Source organism: Dryas octopetala, chromosome 3 (assembly GCF_963921425.1).
Source record: "Dryas octopetala chromosome 3, drDryOcto1.1, whole genome shotgun sequence".
NCBI classification, from domain to species: Eukaryota; Viridiplantae; Streptophyta; class Magnoliopsida; order Rosales; family Rosaceae; genus Dryas; species Dryas octopetala.
Window position 1 is genome coordinate 16836996 of NC_141368.1, and position 26242 is coordinate 16863237.

The following is a 26242-nucleotide window of genomic DNA, read 5'->3' on the forward strand; positions in this document are numbered from 1 at the left end:
GATTGTTTAGGTCCATCATTAACCATAAGAACTTTTGAAGCATCATCATTCTTCTCCCGGACTCTACACTCTTCTTCAATATATTCAAAGGTGTTGGCCCAATTGTTCTATGGATAGATAATCTTTCTTATGTTTGAGGCTCTTCTTGTATTCCTTCCATGAAGATAGTAATTTCTCCATGATAGCAGAAACAAGGATAGACTTATCCATAGACATTTTGTATTGAGAAAGTTGGTTATGCATATGTATAATCTCATGGAATTGTTCAATAATATTTTATCATCTGTCATTTTATAATTGAAGAACTTTGAAACAAGGAACTTCTTATTTGTTGCGTCTTCAGTCATGTATTTAGCCTCAAGTGCATCCCAGATTTCCTTAGAGCTCTCCATTTCATGGTAGATGTCAAACAAAGCATCGGTCATAGTATTGCAGATGTAGTCATCTTGATCTCACTTGACACATTCATGTTGGGCAGCAATGGACTCATCTTCATTTTCCTCCGGCCTTAGTGTAGTCAGCACATCTACCACTTTCAAACTTGTAAGAAGAAAGTGTAGTTTCTTCTGCCAACGTTTGAAGTTTCCTCCATCAAAGCGATCGAGCTTTACAAAATTCGCAGTAAAGTCCTTAATGGACGACATAGCCACAACAAAAGATAAAGTCTGAAAATTGTTAAATATATTTGATCTGTGAGTTGTGGCTGTAGAACGATGAAAGAATGCTTTAAGGCACGTAGTAACTACGCTTTCTTTCAGACTTTATATGCCCCCACAATTAGTGTGCAAAGAGGATATGCAAATAAGCCCTGTGGATACAAGGAAGCCTAGTGTACCCACTATGTATATGTTGATGTCTTGCACAACTAAAAACAAACCAAACACCCTAAGAGATAAACAAAAAAAAGCTCAAGATTAATCAAGAACTAAAACTGTAGAAATTAGTTCTCAATTCTTTAGTTTGTAGGAAGTTGATAGAGGATAAGAATGTTGAATAATCAGTGAAAATTCTTTGCAGAAAATTCCTCTATTTATAGAGCATCAAGTGTCCTTTATGAATAGGTATGGCAGTCATTAATTCAAATGGTTCATACCTTTTAATCAAAAATTATCTCTTCATAAGAATCATATCTTTCTATGAAAGATTGTGACTCTAAAGTCATATATTTATATATGAAGAGATTGCAACTTTTCCCGAAGGTTTCAGATGTTTAAACACCAAATGATACACTGCTTTATGCTAAAAGGCACAAAACTTATTTTCAACAGCACAACCACGCCTATTTTCTATTTTGAAAATATTCAACAGTTAGTCTTATTTGAATATTATCTTGTCAACAAATAGTATTGTATGAATCCTTTTTGTCGGCAAGTAGTCTTTTTCAAGTGTTATTTTGTTGGAAAGTAATCTTTTATGAAACCTTATCTTGTCGAAATTTCAGATAATGTACAGATTTCTCATAAAAATTCAATGGGCAATTCAAAGTATTAGTCTTGTCCAAATCTTATCTTTGTCAAAAATTTGTCTTTAATTAATATAGATTTTTTTTGTTAGGTGTCAGGTTCTTATTAATTTCTTTCTATTATTCAATAAAAATTTATACGGTTTGGTTAATAAATCATTCAAGATCTTTTTTGAATGTCATAATAAAGCTTTTTCTTGTGGTCACTCTGCTATTTTCATGTTTTGTTAGGTGGGCAACAAATCCTGAAGACATAGATTATTTAGTTGCAGTACTTGTTTGGCCAGATAACTATTGTGCACTAAAGCAATTTATGCTAACAAATATGCAAAACCAATTGATTAAACGTTCACCATTAATGAGATATGAGCCCATAAACAAAATAGATATGACTATAAAAACTAATGAACATAAACACCCCCACATGCGAACCTCAAACAAGCTGATATAAACATTTTTAAAATTTTAATCAAATTTCACAATTACAATATAATTGTGTTGATTTTTTTTGCAGCTTGAGAAGGCTTTGGTAGATAACTAATAAGAATTTGACCATCTATGACCAACAAAAAAAATTGAAGTTTAAGATGCACAAACTTGAAAAGACAAGAAGCTAATGCACTAAATTTTGTGTTCATAGAGGAGCATAAGAAAATAGTAGTTAATCTTGTTATACGGACTAGTTTGAGGAAGACATTCACAAAAGTAAGTTCGATAACGTACTATATTGAATATTGTGTTTCATAATTTTTGAATAAGAAAATTAAGAATCTCAATAAATTAAACATTGAAAACTATTGTCTATAAATTTAATGGACATTGTTACTGAGTGGATCGAATACCTATAATATTAACTTTGAATGCTATTTAAATAATTAATTTTTTATTACTCAAATATTTATCATATTCATGAATACTCTTTATGCAACTAATGAGCTGAATGATATCATATATTAGTTTTTAATTAACTGGAACGACAAAGTTAACACTATATAATTTGACATGATCTCTTAGTTATTCTAAAGTGAAACGTTTATAGAAACTCTCAACGTAAAAGTTGCACCAAGATACTAACTTCAACAAATATATAGTTAACTCCATATTTGATATTTTGAATTAGATTCCTATAAGCAACATTCCTAAAGTATTACTCATCCCTTATCTATGATCTCCCTTTGGTTGCATATTTTTGTATGTGGTTTTGGGTTATTGAATTTGTTTTTGTGTATAAAAATAAAAAAGTAACCTACATATTATAATCAGGAAAAAATTAGAGGGTTTTTAGATTATAAACTCAATTTATTTTTTCAATATGCCTTAAGAATCTATACACCCGCTAAAAAAACAAAAAGCAATTGTTATCCTTTAGCATGATTCTACTCGTTCTCACCTACCTTTCTAGAACAAAAAAAAAAAATCAAATGCTATTTCATATTTGAAAGAAGTGGGGTAGAGGAATAAGTTGACTCATCTAGCTTATAACTTACTGAAGGTTGGAATTATGTCCCAAAGTTGGTTCTAATCCGTATTTCTAAGTATATATAAAATTTATTAAAATAAATAATAACATATTTTTAATCCATGTAGGAACATGTTTGAAGTATTTAAAGATATCAATGAAGCGAATATGATCAATGACTACTCTTATCCTTAAGCCTCTACTAAATTGAATGAATAACTAGAAAGAAATGATTGCATCTTCATATTTGAAAAAAGAAGGGTAGAAGAATAAGTCGAACAATCTAGCTTATATATGACTTGAAGACTGTAGGTTGGAATTATGTCCTTGAGTTGGTTCTAATTCTTTAGAAATTACGAGTGTAATTAGAGCATCCGTCAACAAAATGATTACCTTAAGATAATCATCTCATTACTAGTGAGAATAAATAATAATATTGTTATATTTCTCAATCTTTCTAATTTGCTCCTACGAAACGTAGTCACCGATGCAAGGTTTTTCAAAATTATATAAAGATTATTCAAAATTTAAAAAAAAATGAGAATATAAAAATTAATTTGATCAATACTACTAATTAATAAGCTAGACTCGATAATATCCCTCAAGGTTTTTCACTCACCTAATTACTTCATAAACATACCTAAACTATAATTGAATATCTTCACTTACAATAATGTCATAAAGTTGATTGTGCGAATTCAAAATAAGATTTGACTCAGGAAGGTATTAATAACCCTTTATTCTAGTGGGAGTGCATTTAGGAAGTGAACTTTCAACATAGTCTATGTTGTTGTGTGTTATAATAAGGATTTGGAAAAATGATATTTTAAGAATAACAAATTATACTTTCAAAGTTTTTTTAGTTGGTTTTTGGAATTAATTAAGATAGCATAGGGTATGTATTCAAACAATTTCTATTTAAACAAAATTATACAAGAAGTGATTTTCTTATTATATTAAACAATGATTTATTTTTAGGGTCCATTAACATGCAGGTATTAGCACCTAAATTTATTAACCAAAACCACCCAAAGCCCCTTTTCTTTCTTTGCGGGCCAACTATCACAATTCTATTATTCCTTTGCGGACACCACATCCACTGGATAACAAAAATTAAAAATACCTGCCGTGTCCTCACCAGCTGCAACATGCCAAAACACTAATAAACTGAAACTGCAAGTCAGCAACTCCAATAAACTACAGTTTCAACTCTAATAAATTGCAGTTTCTGCAGTTTCAGTTCACTTACAGTTCCAGAAACTGCAGTTTCAGTTCACTTGCAGTTTCAGAAACTGCAGAAAGTTCACTTGTAATTCCAGAAACTGCAGTTTCAGTTCACTGTAAACTGCATAAACTGCAGTTTTTTATACAGTTTCAGTTCACTTGCAGTTTCAGAAACTGCAGAAAGTTCACTTGTAATTCCAGAAACTGCAGTTTCAGTTCACTGTAAACTGCATAAACTACAGTTTTTTATGCAGTTTCAGTTCACTTGCAGTTTCAGAAACTGCAGAAAACTGCAGTTCTAGAAACTGCAAAAAAATGCAAAAAACTGCAGTTTGACTTCAAATGGCATAAATGCATAAAGAGAGAAGATGAACGTGAAGAGAGAAGAAAGAGAAAGACAAAAAGGAAATAAAATGGCAATTGACCAGATTTCAAGATAAGCCAGCTAGCTGCAACTACCTTGTTATTAAAAAAAACTAATTGGTGCACTAGAGAGTAAAAACAATAAGTAAAAGGTACCTTAGAGTAATTAATTCTTATTTTTAATATATATATCATTCGTACTTGACTTGAAAACTAGTTATGTAGGAATTAAAGATTTGAAGCTTTGGTTCATTTGGGTCCTTATCCTAGATTGGTTTAAAAGGTTTTTCTTCGTACCCATGCTTATGTCTTCGTACTCAAGAGTATGTATTTTTTTTTCATGTCTACTTGACCAAAGATATTTAGGGAAGTTTTATTGTTCATTTTAACAAACTTTTGCATATGTATACACTTAAAACACACATTTCTTTTAGACCAGTAAAAGTTCAAGTATGTCATCAAGATTTTCAAAAGGTTGTATATAATCTCATGAGATTAGTAGTAAATAGTGTGCATCTTCATGGATTATCTTTTGTTCATATTTATCAATTAAGAATTATGATCACTCATTTGGAGGGACTTGAAAACATATTCGTAAAGTCCAATTGGCAATATTAGTATTAATATTAATATAATAAATTAGAAAGTATATAATATTAATATTAAAAAGTTTGTAAGTTGTTATGTTGATTGATTCTTGAGAGAGAGAGCTTTCTGATTGCTTGGTGCCTCTTTATATAATGGTTAACCTCCCTTGTATTCAGGAACTCATTCTTCAACTCGAACTAGGACTCCTTACTTTTCTTTTCTTCACGCCAAAGTTATCCACTTCTTGTCTAATTTGGAACTCTTAATCCACCAAGGATTTCTCGGCACAACTGCACTAGAAAACTTCTAGAATTCGCACTCCACTTGACTTGAGCTAGCTTGTTGGGCTTTCAAACCTTGCATAAAACCTGGGTTTGGCCGTGATTCGACCTAAGACCAAATTAGGGTAAATTTATGCCCCCTCTTTTCCTTGAGCTTCGGCCATCTCAGCCGAGTTGGTTAAGAAAATGTATAAGGCTTTTCTTCAATCGATTCTTTAAAAATTTGCTGGTCTCGGCGTAATGCCAGATGTCCAACAGTTGACATTTCTCTCAAACTGCATTTACCTTTTCAGCTGTGAATCTCATAGTGTCAACTCAAGATGTGAGATTCTTCAATTGCACAAAATCTCAGCATTAAATGCACTTGATCACGTGAGTGACACATGCGGCGTGGGTTTTTCGATTTCCAAAGCGACATCAATCATAGTGTCACGCCAGCCCCCAAACCTTGCCTCGATATCCGTACATGATCATGTCTTGAATTTCAAAATAATAAAAATCCAAAAATTTTGAAACTTCCCACCAACCTCCACTCGCACTTCTTTACATTCGAAACCCATATTTTGCCATTTTTCGTTTTCGCTTTCAAAACCTTCAAACTCTTCAAACTCTCAAGCTTTTTTCTTCGTGATTTCTCTATGTTCTTGAGATTTCTAAAAACTTTTCTTTTCAATCTTCGATTTCTCTCCATAATCATCAATGGTGTTTTCAACTGCAACTTCATCTTCCTCTGCCTCCGATGCAAGTGTTTTCGCTCCATTCATGGCTAGAATAGCCATCGATACTATCCCGATTATGGTGGATGCTGCTACCGCCGCCGCCACCACCTCCTCCATTATTGCGGCGCTGTAATCTAGAACCACATTGGGCTCTTCAACTGAAACGACACCTACTGCTGACGTGGATCAAGTATCAATGGATGATACCTCGAAAAGTCTCGCTGAAACCATTGAGGACCATTCTGTCAAGTTCGAGCACGAACTAGACTCTGCCCTCCTGGAAAACCAAAGTCTTGAAACTTCAACTCTTTCTTATAAGATTGGGATTGGTGATGGCACACGTTTCTTGGGGCCATATTATTTGGTCGGACTTCCTGAGGTCGGGAAAACTGCTATGGTCGTGATCCCAGATGACTCATGCTTCTTCCGGGGACTCGCCAACTGGTCTGGGTGGAATACAGCACGCCCACAACCTCAATGGCCAACTGTCTAGGCAAAGTACACAACCTGGCTCAACAAGATGCTAACTGCTTACGGAGAGGCATGGGAAGAGCTTGGCATTAAGGATGCCATTTTGCTTAGCTGCAAGGATATTACCGTAGATAGATCTTTACTCTAGGCGGCCTTGTGCTTCTGGTCCTCAGTAACCAACACTCTCAACTTAAGATTTGGCCAGATGACACCAATTGTGTTGGACATGGCCGCTATCTTTGGCTTCCGGTCACATGGCCGTACAATCTCAATGAAGCTCGGCCAAGTTGAGTTCCCAATGGAGCTGCAGCATGCTCACGACCTGGGTGAGGACATTCTAAAAAAATACTGTCGAAGTCTCAGATGAGGAGCACGCTGCATTCTTCTGCTGAGCAGCAAAATCACCAAAGAGTTCATTCTTTTGGTCGAGGACTTGGCGTTTGACGAAAAAATGAAACTTGGGCCTTTTGTCCTTGCTCATTTCTACAGATGCCTGCATGGCATCACAACCACGGATATGTTCACTAAACATTGTGGGCCACTATGAATATTCCAAATTTGGCTCCAAGTGTACTTCCCGGAGAGGGCATCCCCAGCTTCTTCTTCAACCTCTCCTATTCCGACTGTTCTAGCCGTAAATCGTGCCTTCTCACCGCTCCTCAACCATACGGCAGAAGGCTGCTTTGACTTCTTCTATGACTTGAAAGAAAGGTCATCAGAATTACAGCAGCCATGCTTTGGCCGTACCTACCCTTCCTTCATGACGCCGTGGCACGACGCTAATAGAGATGTACTGCCATTCGGCGAGGAAGTCAAATTGGTCTTCAGAGGCCAGTGGTCTTCAATGCTCAACACCAGGGACTTGGCATGAGGCTCAACAAACAAAGGCCAAGGCCGGCCAAAAGGGTGGAGTAGAGCTCGGTGGTTCTTTGCGCTCGGCAACTGGGTTTCTGTCAGGCCACGCCAGTGCCCCCTGTGACAAGTTCAGTGCTTCGGTAGATGTTGCACGGAGCAAGACCCTGAAGGGAATCCCTAACTTCCTAAATGCGATCAAGGCTGGCCGTAGTCATACTTCGCGGCCGAGAAGTAACTTTAATATTCTCTTCCTTTTAACTTACTTGTGAATCGTCGTAGGAAGGGGACAACGAGCCACTCTCACTATCCGACATAGTAGGTATCTATAAAAAATACAGTACATGCATGAGTTCGGTAACAAAAAATCAAAGGTTGGACCTATCTCTAGACTTAAGTTTTTAGGGCGTCACTACGGACTTGATGCCCAGTAATAATAACGAAAATTTTTCCATTAAAATGAAAGCATAAATGCTTACCGCGGGAAAGATGACGTATCACCAAAATGGGAGACTAGGGCTGAAATCGCTTCTAAAGAAGTAGTGGTCGAAACTGTAATACACAAGCAAGCCCAGTCCTAAGTTTGTGGCACGAATAAAGTTACGCTAAAACACATGCAACTTAAGGTAAGACATGGTGTTAAAACAAGGAAGTCACTTACTTTGTGCTTTACGAGACGGGAGACTGAACTTTGAGAAGTGTCGACGCGTGTTCGAAAAGTTTTCAAGCTTACTCTATCTCTACCTGCAGTTGGGAAGAAAAGATACGTGAGCTTCTGCAATGAATAATTAAAACCCACAGGTTGGTTTTATTTATATAAAAAAAATAAAAAAAATGCAGCTTCAGCCTCGGCAAGGATGAGGCTGAGGCTAAAACGTTTCCACCTAATGCTATGACAAAAATTGAGGGTGCAGCCTTAGCTTCAGCACGGATGAGGCTAAGGCTGAAATGCCTCTCTTTTACTTCTAACTTGTTGTTAATGTCAACATGGGAATGAAGTTTCCTTATTCTAGTTATCTGGCCTATTGAAGTACACAAGTGTGTTGTAGAGATCAAAAGAAAATGTGGGCGACTAAAAATAAATGAAAGGGGTACAGCTTCAACCTCAACAAGGATGAGGCTGAAGCTGAAAAGCTTATACCTTTCTCATACTGCTCTCTCCGTGTAGCGCCGAGACTGGGGGGAGGCGGGGCTGTTTGGTTAGTGGGTTGCCCTTCAATTGTTTCAAAATTTTCCTCTCAGCAAATGCAAGGGAAGCTTGTGAATTAACACCCACACTTAGCTGCTACCCTAATCGAAATACACAATCACAAACACAATTTGAGTCTTCAAGCTTCAGCCTCAGCAAAGCAGGGGCTAAGGATGAAACGCTTCCATCCTACCCACACCTCACAAGACAAACAACAACACATATGCAAGATGAAGCTTCAGCCTCGGCGTGGCTGAAGCCGAGGCGAACACCACTGTTGAAAGCTTTGTTCTTCAACCTCTTTTTGAACTTTACCTAGTTGTTTTCGAACTTTACTTAGCATGACCCATGGTTGAAGAAATGGAAACCATGTAAATGTTAACTCCCACCCTTTAATAATCTTGTTAGCACATGACCGTCTTTTGAAATATTTTGTTTCGTAGTTGTTGTACTAAATATATGTTTTTTTTCTTCTTTCTATTTACTCTATATGCATATATATGTTTTATACACACTATTAATTATTCAATGGTTTTCTTTGGCTACTAAGAAAAAAAATTACTAATAAGAGAAAACGTTTAGTTGTTTCTTGAATCAAGATGGCTGGAATGAAAACAATATTATAATGGTGATTCCAATGGTAGCTTTGGAGTAATAGAAGCTAGTGCTTCCGATCAGATCGGTATTGATCGAGGCTTACCAAAATAAAAAAAAAAATTTGGTATTTTTTAATTTACGTATCTTTCGGTTTTGGTAATTTTTAGTAAACTTCGGATTTCAGTTCGACTTTGGTATCTGATACTTTATGTTCATTTTCGGTTCAGCTCCGGTTTATTTTCTGTATATCTTCAATTCATTTTTATTTTAATTATGATAATACTAATTATATGCTGAAATAAATTGCAATTTAATTAAATATGATGCATACAAATTCCTTCATCGTCCTTGGCTTCGATGATCAACCCTAGGAAAAAATGACCCCGTAACTTCGAGAATGGGTGCTCTCTTATCTTTTGATAACATATAATGTATATTAGTACCTATCTTATTAATTTAGTATGTATATACACCGATAAATATGAATACTATGTATGATATATATATATGCATTACTTACTTATTAATGAGGTTCTTATTTTCTTAAAAATGATAACATTTACTTAATTTATTAGATAATGACTTTACATCTCAATTCACACTTTTGATAATATTAATATGATAACATTATACATTTATATTTTTTTATAATTGTTTATAATATTAGTAGTTTAGTATTTATGGTCATACTAACATAATAGTATTATATAATATAATCATATATATAACTAATAAAATTTCGATAATATATTGTTTTAGTTTTTTTTTTTTTTATATATTTCAGTTTTTGTGTAATAATCGATTTGGTTTTCTCGATAATCAGTCAGTTTATCAACTTTTCCGAATTTTTTTATTTTTTAATTAATTGTGAAAATCAGTTTACCAATCAAAAATATATATGGTGAGACTCGTTACCAAAAATCATAACATGTTTATTGTGCAGTGATGTTATTATTATTTTTTTTTTGAGACGAAAGCAATGCTTTTATTTCTTAACTCATGGTACATGATCATCACCCCCCACTCATCATGCAATCACACACACATGTAATATGTATATATATGCATAACAAAAGGGACCACATTAATCAAGGCTAGCCCTCAAACATTTAACAGGTAAAAAAACAAGGAAATAGCTCAACTAGAAAAGTGATAGCATCTCATGATTCACATGTAATTAGCTCATACTGCTTCTTCATGATACACAATTACACATGTAATTGCCAATTTGTATGATTGGTGCGATTGTTAGGAATTAGGATCACCGCCTTTGAGTCCAAAAAAAATTACGTCGTGATTGATTTTGATTACTGCAATTCAATAATATTACTACTCATTGTTAGTTGTTTCCTTAAAAGAGGGGAAAAAAAAGAGTTACGTGAAAATACGGCCAGATGCTCCTAATAACTATAGCATTAAATTAAAGACCACCAAGAGAGATATTGCTCCCATTAGCATCTAATGCATGATAAATTCAACAGCATCCATGTTCCACCACACAGAGAGAGAGAGAGAGAGAGAGAGAGAGAGAGAGAGAGAGAGAGAGAGAGAGAGAGAGAGAGTGGGTGGTGGGTCAAATAATTACTTGAATCAATGGGTGCTATCATTTTGGTAAGTATCATTTTAATTAGCCTACAATTGGGTAAGTATCATTATTTTTTTTCCCAACACTTTCTCCTATTAATTTCTTCTTGCATGCAGCTAGTATTTATTTCTTCCAAAATCATACAGCAACCAAACCCATTTTATCCATTTTGATCTACCTTCACTTAATTACTAGGGGTTGGTAATTAAGAATCATTTTAGTACTTTCTCAAAAAAAAAAAAAAGGTATATATCATTTTAGTCCTAGTAAATAAATGAAGGTATAAATTAAACATTACCAGTTTAGGTCCATGAAAAAGGACCACCACCTCCCAATTAATTAAAGCTTCAAGGTAGTGAACATATATATTTTACTATTTTAGTGAAAAAAAAAAAAAACAATCACATTTATAACTATTTTTCTAAAGAAAAAAGAAATGGAGGTCAGAAACTCTATTACAGGTAATTGACGATTATGCATGCAATTAATAATAATTAAGTTTTATTTATATTTAATTCTTTATTATCTGTGATAACTGGTGCATAACACATGGGATATGTGAATCATGTTGAAGATACTTTTGAATTTATTGGGCTCTACCTGCACATCCTGCCAACCCATGCATATTCACCACCCATTAATTCAAGTAATTTATTGGTTCTACTCTCTCTCTCTCTCTCTCTCTCTCTCTCTCTGCAAATATTGCAATGCTTATGAGTTTGTGCATGTTGTGTACGTGTACCAATTTATGGGGTAAGGTAACGTATTCTGCATGCATGTTGACCACTTGTAAATTGAGAGTTCCCCTTGAAGACTGAAGTACCTATAAATTTGAACCATTTCCATGACTTACAACTCAACACCCTCCCTCTCTCTCTCTCTCTCTCTCTCTCTCTCTCTCTCTCTATATATATATATATATATCAATCTTCTTAGTAACACTCATCTCACTCTCTTCCAATCATCTGCTCGATGGCTTCTCCAGTTGCTGGTGAAACCTTGGAGGCACTGAAAGTAACAAGCGTCAAAGCACTTGCTGAATCCCCTGCTCTCAGCTCTGTGCCTTCTCCATATGTGTTCACCATCAATCCCAACGATGAAGCTGATCCCAATGATCCTGAATTCGCTATTCCCATCGTTGATATGTCCCTTCTTACCTCTGGTTCTCCAGATCAACGCTCAAAAATCATCCATGACCTCGTCAAAATTTGCCAAGAATGGGGCTTCTTCATTGTATTATATATGTTTGATCAGTTTGTGTCATTCTTTTTGTTAATTAATGATGAATTTCAAAGCTAACCATCGTACCATCTTTCCTAATCAGGTGATTAATCACGGAGTTCCAGAGAGCCTCATGAAGGAGATGATTGACGCATGCTATGGATTTTTCAGTCTTCCAGATGAAGAGAAGCAAGAGTTTAAATCAGGAGATGATGTGTTGGAAATGTTCAAGTATGGCACTAGTTATAATCATAATCAAGCATCGGATAAAGTCCTTTGTTGGAGGGACTCTTTCATGGCTAGAGTGCATCCGGAATTTTACTCCCTCTCCAAACCTGCTCGCTTCAGGTAAATATAATTATCTAGATCATTGATTAATGATTTGCTTAATTACCAAATAATTATATTGTTAGATTGTAAACCTGGACCATTGATTAATGATTTTCTTCTGTGATGCATGTAGTGAGATTTCATTGGAGTATAGCAAAAGAACTAGAGAAGTAGCATTAGAAATCACAAAAGCAATATCAGAAAGCTTGGGATTAGAGGCAGAATACATTAACAAAGCAATGAATATGGATCGTAGCTTACAAATGTTGGTAGCCAACTACTACCCACCATGCCCTCAGCCAGATCATGCAATTGGAATACCCCATCACACTGATCATGGCCTTGTGACTCTCCTCATTCAGAATGAGATGAATGGTTTCCAAGTGGAACATAACGACAAATGGCTCACTGTGAATGGCCCTTCCAATTGTTTCTTTGTAAACCTTGCTGACCAAATGCAGGTACTCATTTTCTCTCCAATATATATATATCAATCATTTTTTTTTATTATTAGTGTACAATATTACTGCAAATTACCAAATGCATGTTCTTAATTTTTTTTGTGTTTGCTTTGTTTTTTTAGATCTTGACCAACGGTAAATACAAGAGTGTGAAGCACCGTGCCACTGTAAACAACAAAGCGATAAGGATATCCATAGCCATGCCACATGGACCATCAGTGGACACACATATTGCACCAGCACCAGAGTTGTGTGAAAGAGAGGGCCAACCTCCAAAATACATTGGCATGAACTACACGGAATACATGCAACTTCGACGAAGTGCCAAAAACAACATGAGGTCCACCTTTGATCTCATAAGAGCATAATTATATAAGCTTTTACAGTGCATGCTTCAACCATATTGAAATACTTGCGCAGCTTCCTTTTGGTTTCGGCTTTATTTCTCTTTCAATAATTAATCATGTTATCTTCGATGTTTGAGGTATGCTACTCAGTTAATGCCTAAGATATATCTTGTTGTTTGATTGGGATGTGGTAGTCATTAAACTTAATTAATTAAGCATGTAATGCATAAGTAATATTATAAATGCATTTCATATTTAATTAGTAATATTTGTTTTTTGTTATAATGCAGAGAATCGAACCCTTAATCAACTTATTTTAAACTTAATATATAACTCATTATCCCACCACCCTCACCATTTGAATGAAACACAATGGCTTCATATTTAATTCTTGTATATAAGATATTGGATAAATCATACTCATTATAACCAAAACCTGGTACGTTTTAGGATCAATCATACTCATGAACTGATGAACCCATCTACCACTGTATATCAATGACGTCCTAAAAAAAGCATACCAAAATAAGAAAACCTCATCATCCAATCCAACCGCTTGCCAACTCCATCAGTCTCTTGCTACTCGTAAAATGATAAAGTAAGGTTCTTAATTAGTTTAATTTCATTTTTCTATGTAAAAGGTGCTCAAACCTACGTACGTGCATGTTGAACAGATAAGGGAATGGGCCACTGCCATTGCCATGTAGTGGTTACTGGAGAAGTGATTTTCATGTGTTTACACAATTTGGTAACGCATCCTTTCAGTTTGAAATTCAAAGTAACAGATGGAATGGTCCAAAACATGTGAGTTGTGACATTTACATCCTTGTATTCTGGAAAACTGTTCTAATTCAGGATTTTTGTAAACAAAAACATAACCTACAATTGAAAGTTGATAGCCCAATTCCAATTATCATTTAATTGTTTTGAATTTGGTAGGTTTGATGGACATTATGCCATGTCGATTTTGGACTCAGTTTGGTGGTATCACCAAGTAATTCTATCAATTTAATTAATATAGGTTTTATTACTATCTCCCCCTCCCCCTCCCCCCCCCCCCCCCCCAAAAAAAATATTTCTCAATCCCACTTTACCTTCTCAAACAATAATCTGACTTAATCATCTAAAAATTATTTTCCTATCTCACTTTACCCAATTTCGTCAATGCCATCATCAGTTTTGACTATGTAGAGCCTATATATATATGGCACCGATATACCTGATTTTTTTTGGCTTGTGTAAGATGCCACGCGAACGCGAAAAAAAAAAAAAAAAAAAAAAAATATTGTTATTTTAAGAAAATGATAACTGCACTCCAAAACTATGCTCTCACACAAGAGATCAAAGTGCAAGTAGTTATTTTTTGTAGGGGTGGGTTCGGTACGGTTATCGTACCGAAACACCATACCGAATTCCGACCGATATGGGTCGGTAACCGATAAGTTCGGCATCGGTCGGAGAGTGGCGGTATCGGTCGGAGAGCGGCAGTCCGACTACAACACCAAAATTAAAAAAATCACAGAGAATCGTGTATCAGAAGCAGAGAATCGTGTATCAGCGACTACACCCTGCAATTCCTTTATCGCACTTGCAGACTAGACCCAAGTGATCAGCTAGCTAGCTTCATCGATCAGCTAACTCTCATAAAGATCGATAGACAGAGAGAGGGAAATAGGGAGGGGTGCAACAGAGAAGGAGAAGGGGCTGGGGCTGATGGTGATGATGAATTGATTGTGGTGGACCTGGTGGTTGGGGCTGTGGTCGCACACAGAAAGAAAAAGAAGGGGAAAAGAAGAGAAGAGAAAAAAAGAAAAGAAGAGATACGGGTGGGAGGAGAGAGAAGAAGAAAAAGAAAAGAAAGAAAGAAAGAAAGAAGAGGGGGGGGGGGGGGGTACTAAAGAACCTCCACAGGACCACAGCCTCCATATTGATTGTATTTCTCGTTCCTTTCTTTTCCTTTAATCTTTTTTATATCATATTATACAATATACTAAATTATTAATATTATATTATATTGATATAAATTATATAGAAAGGTAATACTAAGTATTTTATATTTAGGGTATACCAGTATAGTATAGAAATGTATAAAAATGAATTATTTTAATTATACTTTTTTAATATACGGTCGGTATCGGTATACCGTCGGTACCGAGTTTTGTAAACCAATACCGTTACCGAATTCATCGGTATTTTTCGGTATAAAATCGGTTCGGTATCGGTATTTCGGTATTTTTACCCAGCCCTAATTTTTTGAGTGCAAATAACAGCTCATTTATTTAAAAAATTTGATATCTTAAAAAAATTTTTGATTAAATATATCTTAAAACACTTTAAGTTCACTAAGAAATTAGAATAATAAAAAAAAGGTCCATTTTTTTTTTTTAAATTTCAAAACAGACAATACTATTATAAACGGTACATGTGGATTTTTTTTTTTTATAAAGAAAATAGGATTCATAAAATTAAGAGAAAAAAATATGCAATAGGAGGGCATATATAAATTTAGGCTATTTAATTAGCTATACATCTTTTGACATTCCAAACCCAATGGCTTAATATATTTCATAAGTAGATCAGCAAAAATGTAAAAGGAAACTTAATTGGAATTTTCTAGTTCTTTGATATCATTCTCTTAGTTGTGAGCTTCTGCTTCTAAAATTATAATTCCCAATGTTAATGCACAAACTTACAAAAAGCTAGTCAATTACTGAACTTTTTTGTTAAACTCGCTCAAAAAGACAACGAAAATCATAGGATAATTATTTGATTGAAATTACAATCAAATATTGCATTAAACTACAAAACTTGACAATCTTGTAGTAAAAAATCCATGTCGTTGTCTTCTAATAATGCTTATAACAGATTGCAACTAAAACAGGTTATAATTTCATGCTATAATAAATTAATTTCAAATTCAGTTGCTGCCAATTTTGAGGTTCCATCACAATCCCAGGATTTGAATATACAATCTAATTGACATGAGGATGAAAAAGAAAATCGTGAAAATAAAATATGAAATAGTGGCATACAGAGAAGACATATTTACATATATTTGACTTTTATTACCTCTTATTTAAATGATATAGAAAAAGAGTACAATAAATAAAAAAATCCAATAGTATATAATAGAACTACAATTGTATCTTATTTCCCATTTCCGATACATGCCTTAATTGCAACCCAAATAACAACTACAAGTATAGAGCTTAAAAATATAAAGGTGGTTCCATATAAACACTACTACAAAAAACGTAATACACAACGGATAAAATCCGTTGTGTAAGTTACCAAAATACCGTCGTCTAATCGACCGACGTCTATTGGGGTACCAATAGACAACGGGTAATATCCGTTGTCTTGTAAACATTAATACAATGGTTTTAATTTAAAACCGTTGTATATACACCCTCAAAAACTAATGATTTAGGAGATATCGTTGTTGTGTACTTATCTAGACATCGATTTTTATTTAAAGACCGTTGTGTACTAATAGGCGAGACAACGGTTTCTATACCCTAAAGTATATATTTTACAACTGTTTTAAGTATAAACACGAGGTGAAATAGCCATTAAGACAACGGCTTATGTATAATAACCGTTGTGTAAAAGAACAATTTCAATTTGCTTTTGATGTATATAATGCTTTGGTACATCGATTTCTATTGAACAACGGTTATAACCATATAAACGTTGTACAAGATAATAATTTCAAATTGAGTTTGATGTATATAATGCTTTGGTACAATGGTTTCTGTTGAAAACCATTGTAGGACGACACTTTAAACAACGGTTTTAACCATATAACCATTGTGTAAGATAATAATTCCAATTTGATTTTGATGTATATAATACTTTGGGACATTGGTTTTTATTGAAAAGCAATGCAATACAGCGCTTAATTATAGTATACCAATGCACGCTCATGCTCAGAATTAAACCAAAAGATACTTCATAAATATATGTAATATTACATTACATGATAGGTTCCATAAGTGTGATCAGTTGTACAAAAAATACATTCAGTCAAACTAGCTTAAAAGAAAAGGCACAACAAAAAAAAAAACTAGCTTAACATATATAACACATTTACTTCCTTCCAACTTGACCCCCCTAAGTCACAAGCATATGCATCCATATCTGCCTGCTTCTTACTGTCAACTACAATCAAAACAAAGCTAATAGGATACCAATGCAATGCAAAGCAATAGGTAAGTCATATGCAAGCTCTCAAAGAATTGAAAACACTATTATAATCCTTGATAATTTTGTATATTTACACATCGATATCTTCTTGGGTATAAGTGTTGTCCTTTCTCTTCCCCATACCTTTTTAAGTAGCTGCCCCAACTCCAAAGTTCTAAGAAAACTAACAAAGTTCCTGTAAAAGAGCACAAACACACACAAAGTCACATTTAGATAAATTTCAGAGAAATTTCAAAAAGATACAAATATTCACTTATTTGGTCAAGTAAGAAAGTTTTGAAAGAAGGAAAATCTACTAACTTTTTGTATCTTGACCAAATATTGTTGGGTCTATGCATTTTTTTCATTGTTGGGTTTCTCATTTGCAGAAAAGTGAATATTTTTATCTTTTTGAAATTTCTATAAATAATCATCACTACAAAGTCTATGCAAAAATCATGTTTGGTCCATTTTCCTAGTGCCCGGCCAACTTATTATTTGAATAATCATGCAAGCTTTAAAATTTCATTCTGATCCAGCATTCAATCCCACAAGAAATTAGAATACAAAGCTAGGCTTGAGGTCCAGACCTCACCCTTCAGGACTGGACCTCCAGTAAGATTGGATTTAGAAATTTAGGTTTGAGGTCCGGACCTCATCCTTGAGAACCGGACCTCCAGTAAGATTGGTGTTTGAGACCTAGGCTTGAGGTCCGGACCTCTCCTTTGAGGACCGGACCTCCAGTGGCGAACTCAGTTTTCTGTCAACATGAAGCTGAACAACCAAAATACTGATTCAACTAAAACCAAATCAATAAACAAACCCAATATCAATAAACAAAATCAATAAAGATCAAGCAAAATAAATAAGCATATATCAGTAAATTCATATCAATAAACCCATATAATTTACAAAATCAATAAACAAACCCCATATCAGTAAAACCCAATCAAAAATGTTTTGAAGGTACATTGCCAATAAAATACAATCAGATCAAAAAGATATGATACAATAAATCAATTCATATTTACAAAAAACTAGTTCCAAACATCAGAAAGTAATAGGTTTATTTAAGCACCTTACCATCCACTCCAATTCTCAGTCCACATTTTAGGACTCTTTTGAGGTGAATTGATCACAGTAAAATCCATTAATGCAAGTGCTGATTTGTAAGTAGATACAACTCAAGAAATAAATAACAAATATTAACAATAAAAACTACGGTGAGCTAGCATGAGAATAGAAGCTTCAGTTTTTTGAGTGTAGAAGCCATAAAACTCATACCTCAAATAGCAACTATGATAATTAATATATTCTTGCACCAATGGAGAAATAATGCCAGTTTAAAAAATCTTATATGGCTCTCTGAAGATATTTATCACAGTCATCAAAAAAGAAACCAATACCTCTAAAATCAAAAGTAAAGTTCAAGAAATCAGTAAAATGAAATAAATTAAGAAAAGAATAAATTTGATTAGTGCACTAGAAAGAAGACAATGATAGACATTAGATTTTTTTTTTTTTTTGAAGTGTAAGAGAATAATTACAGACATTAGATGCAGCTAAATAATGTCAGACCCTCATTCTTAGAGTAAACAACATACCACAAATCAAGATGGAGTTTAAGAAAGCACACTACACACTTACGGATACTTGGTCTCCAAAGGATTCCCAATTCTGGATTTCTGAAAAAAAAAAAAAAAAAAAAAAAAAAAAAAAAAAAAAAAAGCTTTACTAATTTACTACTGACCATAGCTTCATAATGAATCTTTGTTTTTCTTTTTGAAATTTTATCAATTAGCATATACAAACCTTTGCCCAAGGAAGCTTGTCATTTGAACAACCTCTTGGAACCCATTATATCTAATTCCTACGGAAGACAAATTAGCATGGAAGTCAAAAAGAAACAACATGTGGGAAAGTTCAATAATCATAGTAATGATAGACAATGGATACCATAAAATAAGAAGCATATGACCAAAACTACCAATGAAATAAGAAACATATGATAGCAGAAATTACCAATCAAGCCTTAGTTAACCTTATGCAAGTCTTCAAACTAGATAATATGTTTATGCAATAGAAACTCTCAAGAAATTAAGAGCAAAACTTATAATTAAGTAGTCTAATCTATAGCATTGTCTTATTGATCAAAAGGAATACAAAAGTTTTTTTTCCCTATTTGATGCTTTTATAACATTATGCAAATACAAATATATGATACTTTCATCAAATATAGAGCTTTAAATCTATAGGCAACTCCTTTTTTTATTTGAAAAGATATATAATATTGGATATTACATTCACCATTTACAAAACAGACATAAATGTATGTAATTGATGCCCCCTCTTTAACTAAAACAGAATGTTTGACCAAAAAAATCATCCAAAATTGTACAGAAACAGAACAAAAAGTCTTTTACATGACAAATATCACTCTTGGTGATTGAAACAAATAACACTAGAATCCTTATTATTTAAATCAAACACCAACTAGGATTGTCAAATATGATATGGAAGTTGAAACAAATAAAATAGAAACTTTTATATTCAAATCAAGCAGCAACTAGAGTTGTCAAATGTAATTGGTAGCTGTAACAAATAACACTAAAAACCTTATTATTCAAATCAAACACCAACTAGCATTTGCAAATATAATTGGTAATTTGGTATCGCCAAAGCATAATCCCCAAGATTCCTATCCATATCAAATACAGGGTCGAACATATAATTAGTACAAAACATAGGAAAATACCTCAGAGAGCAGAACGAGAGAGAGATAAACAGAGAGATCTTTGGTTCATCAGCAAGAGCAATGCAGAAAAACATAAACTTGACTACAAAAATCCAAAATTTCAAGACAAAAATCTCAATACTTCAGACCGGCCCCAGAACATGCCCAATTCCTAGATCCCAAAGAAAATACAGAAAACCTATCAACCCAGCTAAAAATAAAGCATTTACGCACTACCCTAAACCTTAATTTTCCATTAGCCCTAACTAGAAAATGTCTGCAACCACAACTCCATCAATAATATTTCTATTTTTATATATAAAGGAATAGAATAATAATAGACATATAAATCGAACCTTGATCAAGATAGTGTCGCCACAGAAGAGCTGAAGCTTCTCCATGGCCTCTGGGTGGAGATCGAAGACCGAGTTGTCGTCGTTGATAGCTTCATCCTCAACAAGCCGATTCGCAGCCTTCTTGCACTCCAAAATAGTCGTGCTGAAGTCCCTTTTGGTCCCCTTACTGAAACAAAAACCACAATCATATTAAAACCCACAAAACCCCCAAAAAAACAAAGTTCAAAACAAATTTAAGCAAAGCAGAAGCAAGTAAAATTGAAGAAGGATTTGGGGCTTATGGGTCAGAAGATTCGGCTTTGTTCGACATCTTCAAGCCCAGAGCAAAAGACCAACGAAGACGAAGAGAGAGATTTAGATATTGTTTCGGTGTTGAAGAAACACAGAGAGATCTAAGTGCAGAGAGAGAGAGATAGCGTGAAATGAAATTTAGGTAGAGGAGAGAGAGAAAGCGTGTTTTTTTAAGTGGGAGGAGAGAGCGTGTTTTTTTTTTTCACCTGCCCAATACAACGATTTTGCCTAATACTATTGTGTATAATAATTTAGAAAAAATCATCAAACCAAATACCATAGGATAATATACCTTCATATAACGGTTTTTAAAAAACTGTTGTGTGGTAAATTAAGATAACGGACAAAACAAGAACCGTTGTTTATTGACCGATGTCTATTTACATTTTTGTAGTAGTGAAAAGTAACGTTGATACGCATACAATACGGAAAATACAAGATGATTCCTCAAGAGTAGTTTTCAAAGGGAAATTTATACTTTATATTCATATCCAAGAATTCAAATCAAAGACAATATAAATTTAGCACAGTTGAGTAAGGATTTTTTAACATTCAATAGATACAACTTTATAAGTATATTAAGCAAATCAAATTTTTAAATCTTCAACCTGCATGGTTTAAAAGGCTAATAGAGAGAATAAGACATAATAGCCTTCAAAGGATCAACAAAAGCAAATATATAACTAAAGAGAACGTACTACATAACTTTTGCCGTCCAAATTAGTATATATCAATCAAGTCTTCTTAAACCATGATCTCGGTTCTGTATGCATATATGTCTTTGTACACATGTCTATTAGTAGTTTTATATCTAGTTTGGTTTTGTCTTTGTACACATGTCTATATAGTAGTTTTATATATAGTTTAGTTTTAAAAACTCAAGAAACCATACAACTATATATTCGGAATGATTTACCCTTTACACTTTGTATAGGCTGCCTATATGGTTCCAGCGGATGGAAAGGAATCGGGGGGGAGTTCATGCTTCCCCTCACAACTATTGCGTGTAGGAGACTAGTATTGGAGCAAAAAATCGCAGCGACACATAGCAATTTATTATTTGCTATAGAAATTCAAATACCCAGTCAAAGATGATGTGTAATTTACATTTATGGGAGATTTATTAAATTAATCATGGAAATATAATTTGAAAATGATTCTCATCTAATCTTAATTATCAATGATCTCATTTATTTTTATTTATCTAGGGAAATAATTAAGTGGTAATTGTAAGTAAAATAAGGAGGAAAACTGGGAGTGAAACACTTCAACGTACTGTTCACCATGTTTCAACCGAACATGGTTGTTGGAGAAATCCCATGATTTTCTCCAACAAAGCTCATGACCATAGAAGGTTGTTAACAAGGAAGAAATCAAGGAGTTGGTTACAAAAACTACTATAAAATCCCATGGAAGTCACTTGGAAAAGGTACGTTGAAATCTTTTTACAGACTTGAGAGCTTTTCTTGTTCTGACTTTGGCTTTGGAGGGTTTTTTCCATGTAAACCCCACTCATCTTCGAGGAGGAGAAGTTTTGACAAGTCAAGCAAGAAGATACAACCGCAAGTCAGATGTTCATACATCAATCCTAATTATTATTGACTAAATTTCTCTTTGAAAAATTTCGGGTTCAACAGTTGACGCCATCTATGGGAAATATCTCCATTATCGAACAAAATTGCAAGAACGATGACTGGAGTTGATTATCTTGAAGACTTTGACCTGAGCTCAATACAAGATTCAACGCTTCTGGCCATAATCAAAAGAATGGCAAAAGAGACCAAAAGGGCTCGAGAAATTGCTCAACAAAAGATGGAAAAAACATCCGAGCAGTACAAGGAGCCTCACCTAAGAACAGACAAGTACAAGGCGTTGACCTTAAGAATTGATCTCAAGGAAACCAAGAAAGAGGACCTCGAGGAGATCAAGGGCCCAAAAGACTCCTACTCAACGAAGAAACAACAGAACACCGATTTCCGCGAAGCACTTCAAAAGATCATGAAGAATTACGCAACGGCTAGGAACCCCGCCAAGCTCGCCCTCGAGGCGGTGAAAAGCATTTGCAAGTCCCCTTTCACAGACGATATCCTCGAGGCTCAAAAGCCTAAGCTTTTCCAACAACCGGAGTTCAAGTTGTTCGAGGGAACAACCGACCCTCTCGAGCACATCTACCATTACCAACAGCAGCTTGTCTTGGAAATAGACAACGAAGCCTTGATGTGCAAGGTTTTTCCCTCGAGTCTTGCAGAACCAGCCCTGACTTGGTTTCGGAAGCTCAAGCCTAAATCCATTAGGGGGTTTTCTGAATTGTGCGAAGTATACATCGCACAATACATCTACAATCAGAAACAAAAGAACGACATCTATGTACTCTTCAGCATTAAGCAATAGATATGTGAGAGCTTGAGCGACTATCTAGCTCGATTCGTGGTCCAAATGTCCACCCTCAACAGTTGCGATAAGCAGACCGCGACCATAGCTTTCCGTGAAGGCCTAATCTAGGGAAGTAAGTTACACGAATCTCTAGTCATAAGGCCCCGGAAGAACATGCAAGAAGTGATCACTCGAGCCAATGGATGCATCCGTCTCAAGGAGTCTACCTCAAATCGTCAACCAGTCGTCAAACCAATTCTAACATTGTTGAGGAAAAAGTCCCTGAGGTCCTGGACATTAATTAAACGGGGGCAAACATCTCCCGAAGCAATGGAATGCAATCCATCTAGAATTTTATTTTATTTTATGCAAAATAAACTACTGTATCAAGCATGTTCGATCTCTTTTTCCAAGAGGTTGGTCATCTTTTATTTTTTATGCAAATAAATTGTTGTATCAAACATGTTATATCTTTCTCAATTTCCAATCCCCCATTGTAATTGCATGATTTTAATAAAAGAACATCAAGAGTGTTCATTCAAAGAAATACTTCATTCAAAGACCTTCAATGGGGCAACAACCTGGATACACACTCCAGCTTAGACGAGCTCGAATTAGGCCAAAGCTCCGCGAGCTCTAACCAGATAGAACTCATGTTGGAGAGAAGCTGCTAGCTTAACCTGCGAACTCCGGGAAAGCTACAAGCTCACATGCGACAGACTTCGAACTCCGAGCTCGGAGAAGTAGCAACCTCGACTAGAGAACTCGCGCAACTGCAGTGAACTTCAACTAATGATGACCCGCGAGCTCCAACCTACATGCGAACTTCGACCTGCAACGACCGCGAAACCCGAGCTTGACCAAGAAGAGACAAAATAAAAGTACATTCATGATGATGTTTTCAGTTTGAAGGAACAAATTGGCTCTTCGTTTTGGTAATTTTGTGGTAATAGTCCTTATCTGGACGCTTGTGACATCACCATTGCTGACAAAAACAGCAAGTCTGAGTTCCAAGCTAGCTCCTTGCTACACTACAATGTATCCTCGAGAAATTTCACCTCTGCTACGCGTCTGGATTTACACTATCTATACCATTCTGTTTATTTGCCCGAGCTCGACCCAAAGGGAGCTCCCTGCGAGATCGACCGTTGCTAAGAGATGGACCTAAATTCGATTGAAGCTTGGAGAAATTCGATCTTAATGCATGCTTAAACCTCGATCTCGGTGCTCCACGACCCTCCAAAAGGATAATTCAATCTTCCTCCAAATGATGTGAATTATCACCAAAATGAGTGCTAGAAGTACTCAAAGTCTATATATCATCAATACGTGGGGAGGCATGTCATATCTCAATAAAGACTAGTTCACGTACTCCCCAAAAAATGCATAAGCTCAAAGAGAAAACATCATGAATGCTCTTTATGGAAACACTCCATTTTAAGACTTCAACAATTCAAGGCACCAAAACATACAAAAGTTGTCAAAAAATTGAGAAAAAACATGCAAAAAGCAAATCTCAAGGCAAAAAGCTCGGGGGCAACCCTCGAGCACACAAAAAAGACTTGGGCAAAATTTATAGAATACACGCTCAAGCATCAAAGGAAAAAACTCAAGGCAAAGCCTGCATTCGAGAGAAAAATTCCAACGTCTAATACTATCGTTCCAAATTATTACAAAAATTTTGGAAAAATACGTCACAACAGACGACGTTCTAAATTCAATCCATAACTTCCCAATCAATATCTGGGGAAATGATGCAAGCTATTATGCGAAGAAAATTCGAGCCATGAATGAAACCATTGAAGTAACCCGTAGTGTAGGTTGAACTCAGGGATCGATAAGCCTCATTCAACTCGGTCCTTGAGCGCTCGACCTCGGCCTACGCCACCACATGCTTCATCCAAACAAGTAAGACAACGTCATTCTTAAATCAAACGGTGGGCATGGTTTTGATCATAACGTTACCCCGAGCTCGATGAAAGATCTCGTAAAGAATGTTGAACATAATCAACGTTATTAAAGAGATACATGGCACTTAGGCTCAAACTCAGGATCGACATCTTCAAAGCAAGTTTTGGACCCTTGAAGATGGGGCAAACACGAAAAATCCTAAAGGGATAGAGACGACTAAGACTCCTATAGGCCATCTTTGGAGGTCGTGGCGTCAACCATCGTTTCATCATTGGCAACGGTCGCGACCTCGACCTCGGGAGAATCAAAGACTCTTTCGAGGCTAAAGGATCAGGAATAACGTCATCTTTCGCTAAGTCTTTCTCGACATCCACACACTTCATAAGTTCCAATTCAAACTCGAGCTCGAGGCACCGATCTTGAGAAGACAAAAGTTGTCCGGCAAAGGCACCTTTCTCCACTTCCAACAAACTAAACTTTCTGGAAGCTTCACGAGCAGAAACTTCAAGCTCTCGAACTCAGTCATCAAAGTCACGGGCAAGCTTACTTTCTTTTCTCGGCCGCGAGGCGAAAGTCCTAAAGAAACAACACAAAGGACTTGCAGTACAAAAAGAAGTAACGCATGTTGATGTGTTGAACCCGTGTGCTTCAAGGTTAGATAAATAACCTACAACATAGACCCAAGAAATCAAGAATTCTACTTCAACGCGAATGGCCTGAGAAATAATTTCATGTCCCTTCTAACTCAAGGAGTTTGAATGTCAAAAGGAAAAGGAAATGAGGCATCTGTTGAAGCAAAAAATCGCAACGACACATGACAATTTATTATTTGCTATGGAAATTCAAAGACCCAATCAAAGGTGATGTGTAATTTACATTTATGAGAGATTTATTAAATTAATCATGAAGATATAATTTGAAAATGATTCCCATCTAATCTTAATTATCAATTATCTCATTTATTGTTATTTATTTAGAGAAATAATTGAGTGATAATTGTGAGTAAAATAAGGAGGAAAACTGGGAGTGAAACACTTCAAAGTGTTCACCATGTTTCAGCCGAATATGGATGTTGGAGAAATCCCATGATTTCTCCAACAAAACCCATAATCATAGAAGGCTGTTAACAGCTAGGGAGAAATCAAGGGATTAGTTACAAAAACTACTATAAAATCTCATGGAAGTCACTTGGAAAAGGTATGTTGAAATCTTTTTACAAACTTGAAAGCTTTTCTTGTTCTGA

General features: G+C 35.1%; 1 protein-coding gene across 1 annotated transcript; it reads left to right on the plus strand.

Annotated features, from left to right (window-relative positions):
• Window positions 1-11762: 11762 nt before the first annotated feature.
• On the plus strand, window positions 11763-13170 carry LOC147291420 (2-oxoglutarate-dependent dioxygenase 19-like). The gene is made up of 4 exons (XM_086237862.1): window positions 11763-12023; window positions 12115-12359; window positions 12475-12802; window positions 12925-13170. The coding sequence occupies exons 1-4, from the start codon at window positions 11763-11765 to the stop codon at window positions 13168-13170; spliced, it is 1080 nt and encodes a 359-aa protein (XP_086093988.1).
• Window positions 13171-26242: the final 13072 nt, after the last annotated feature.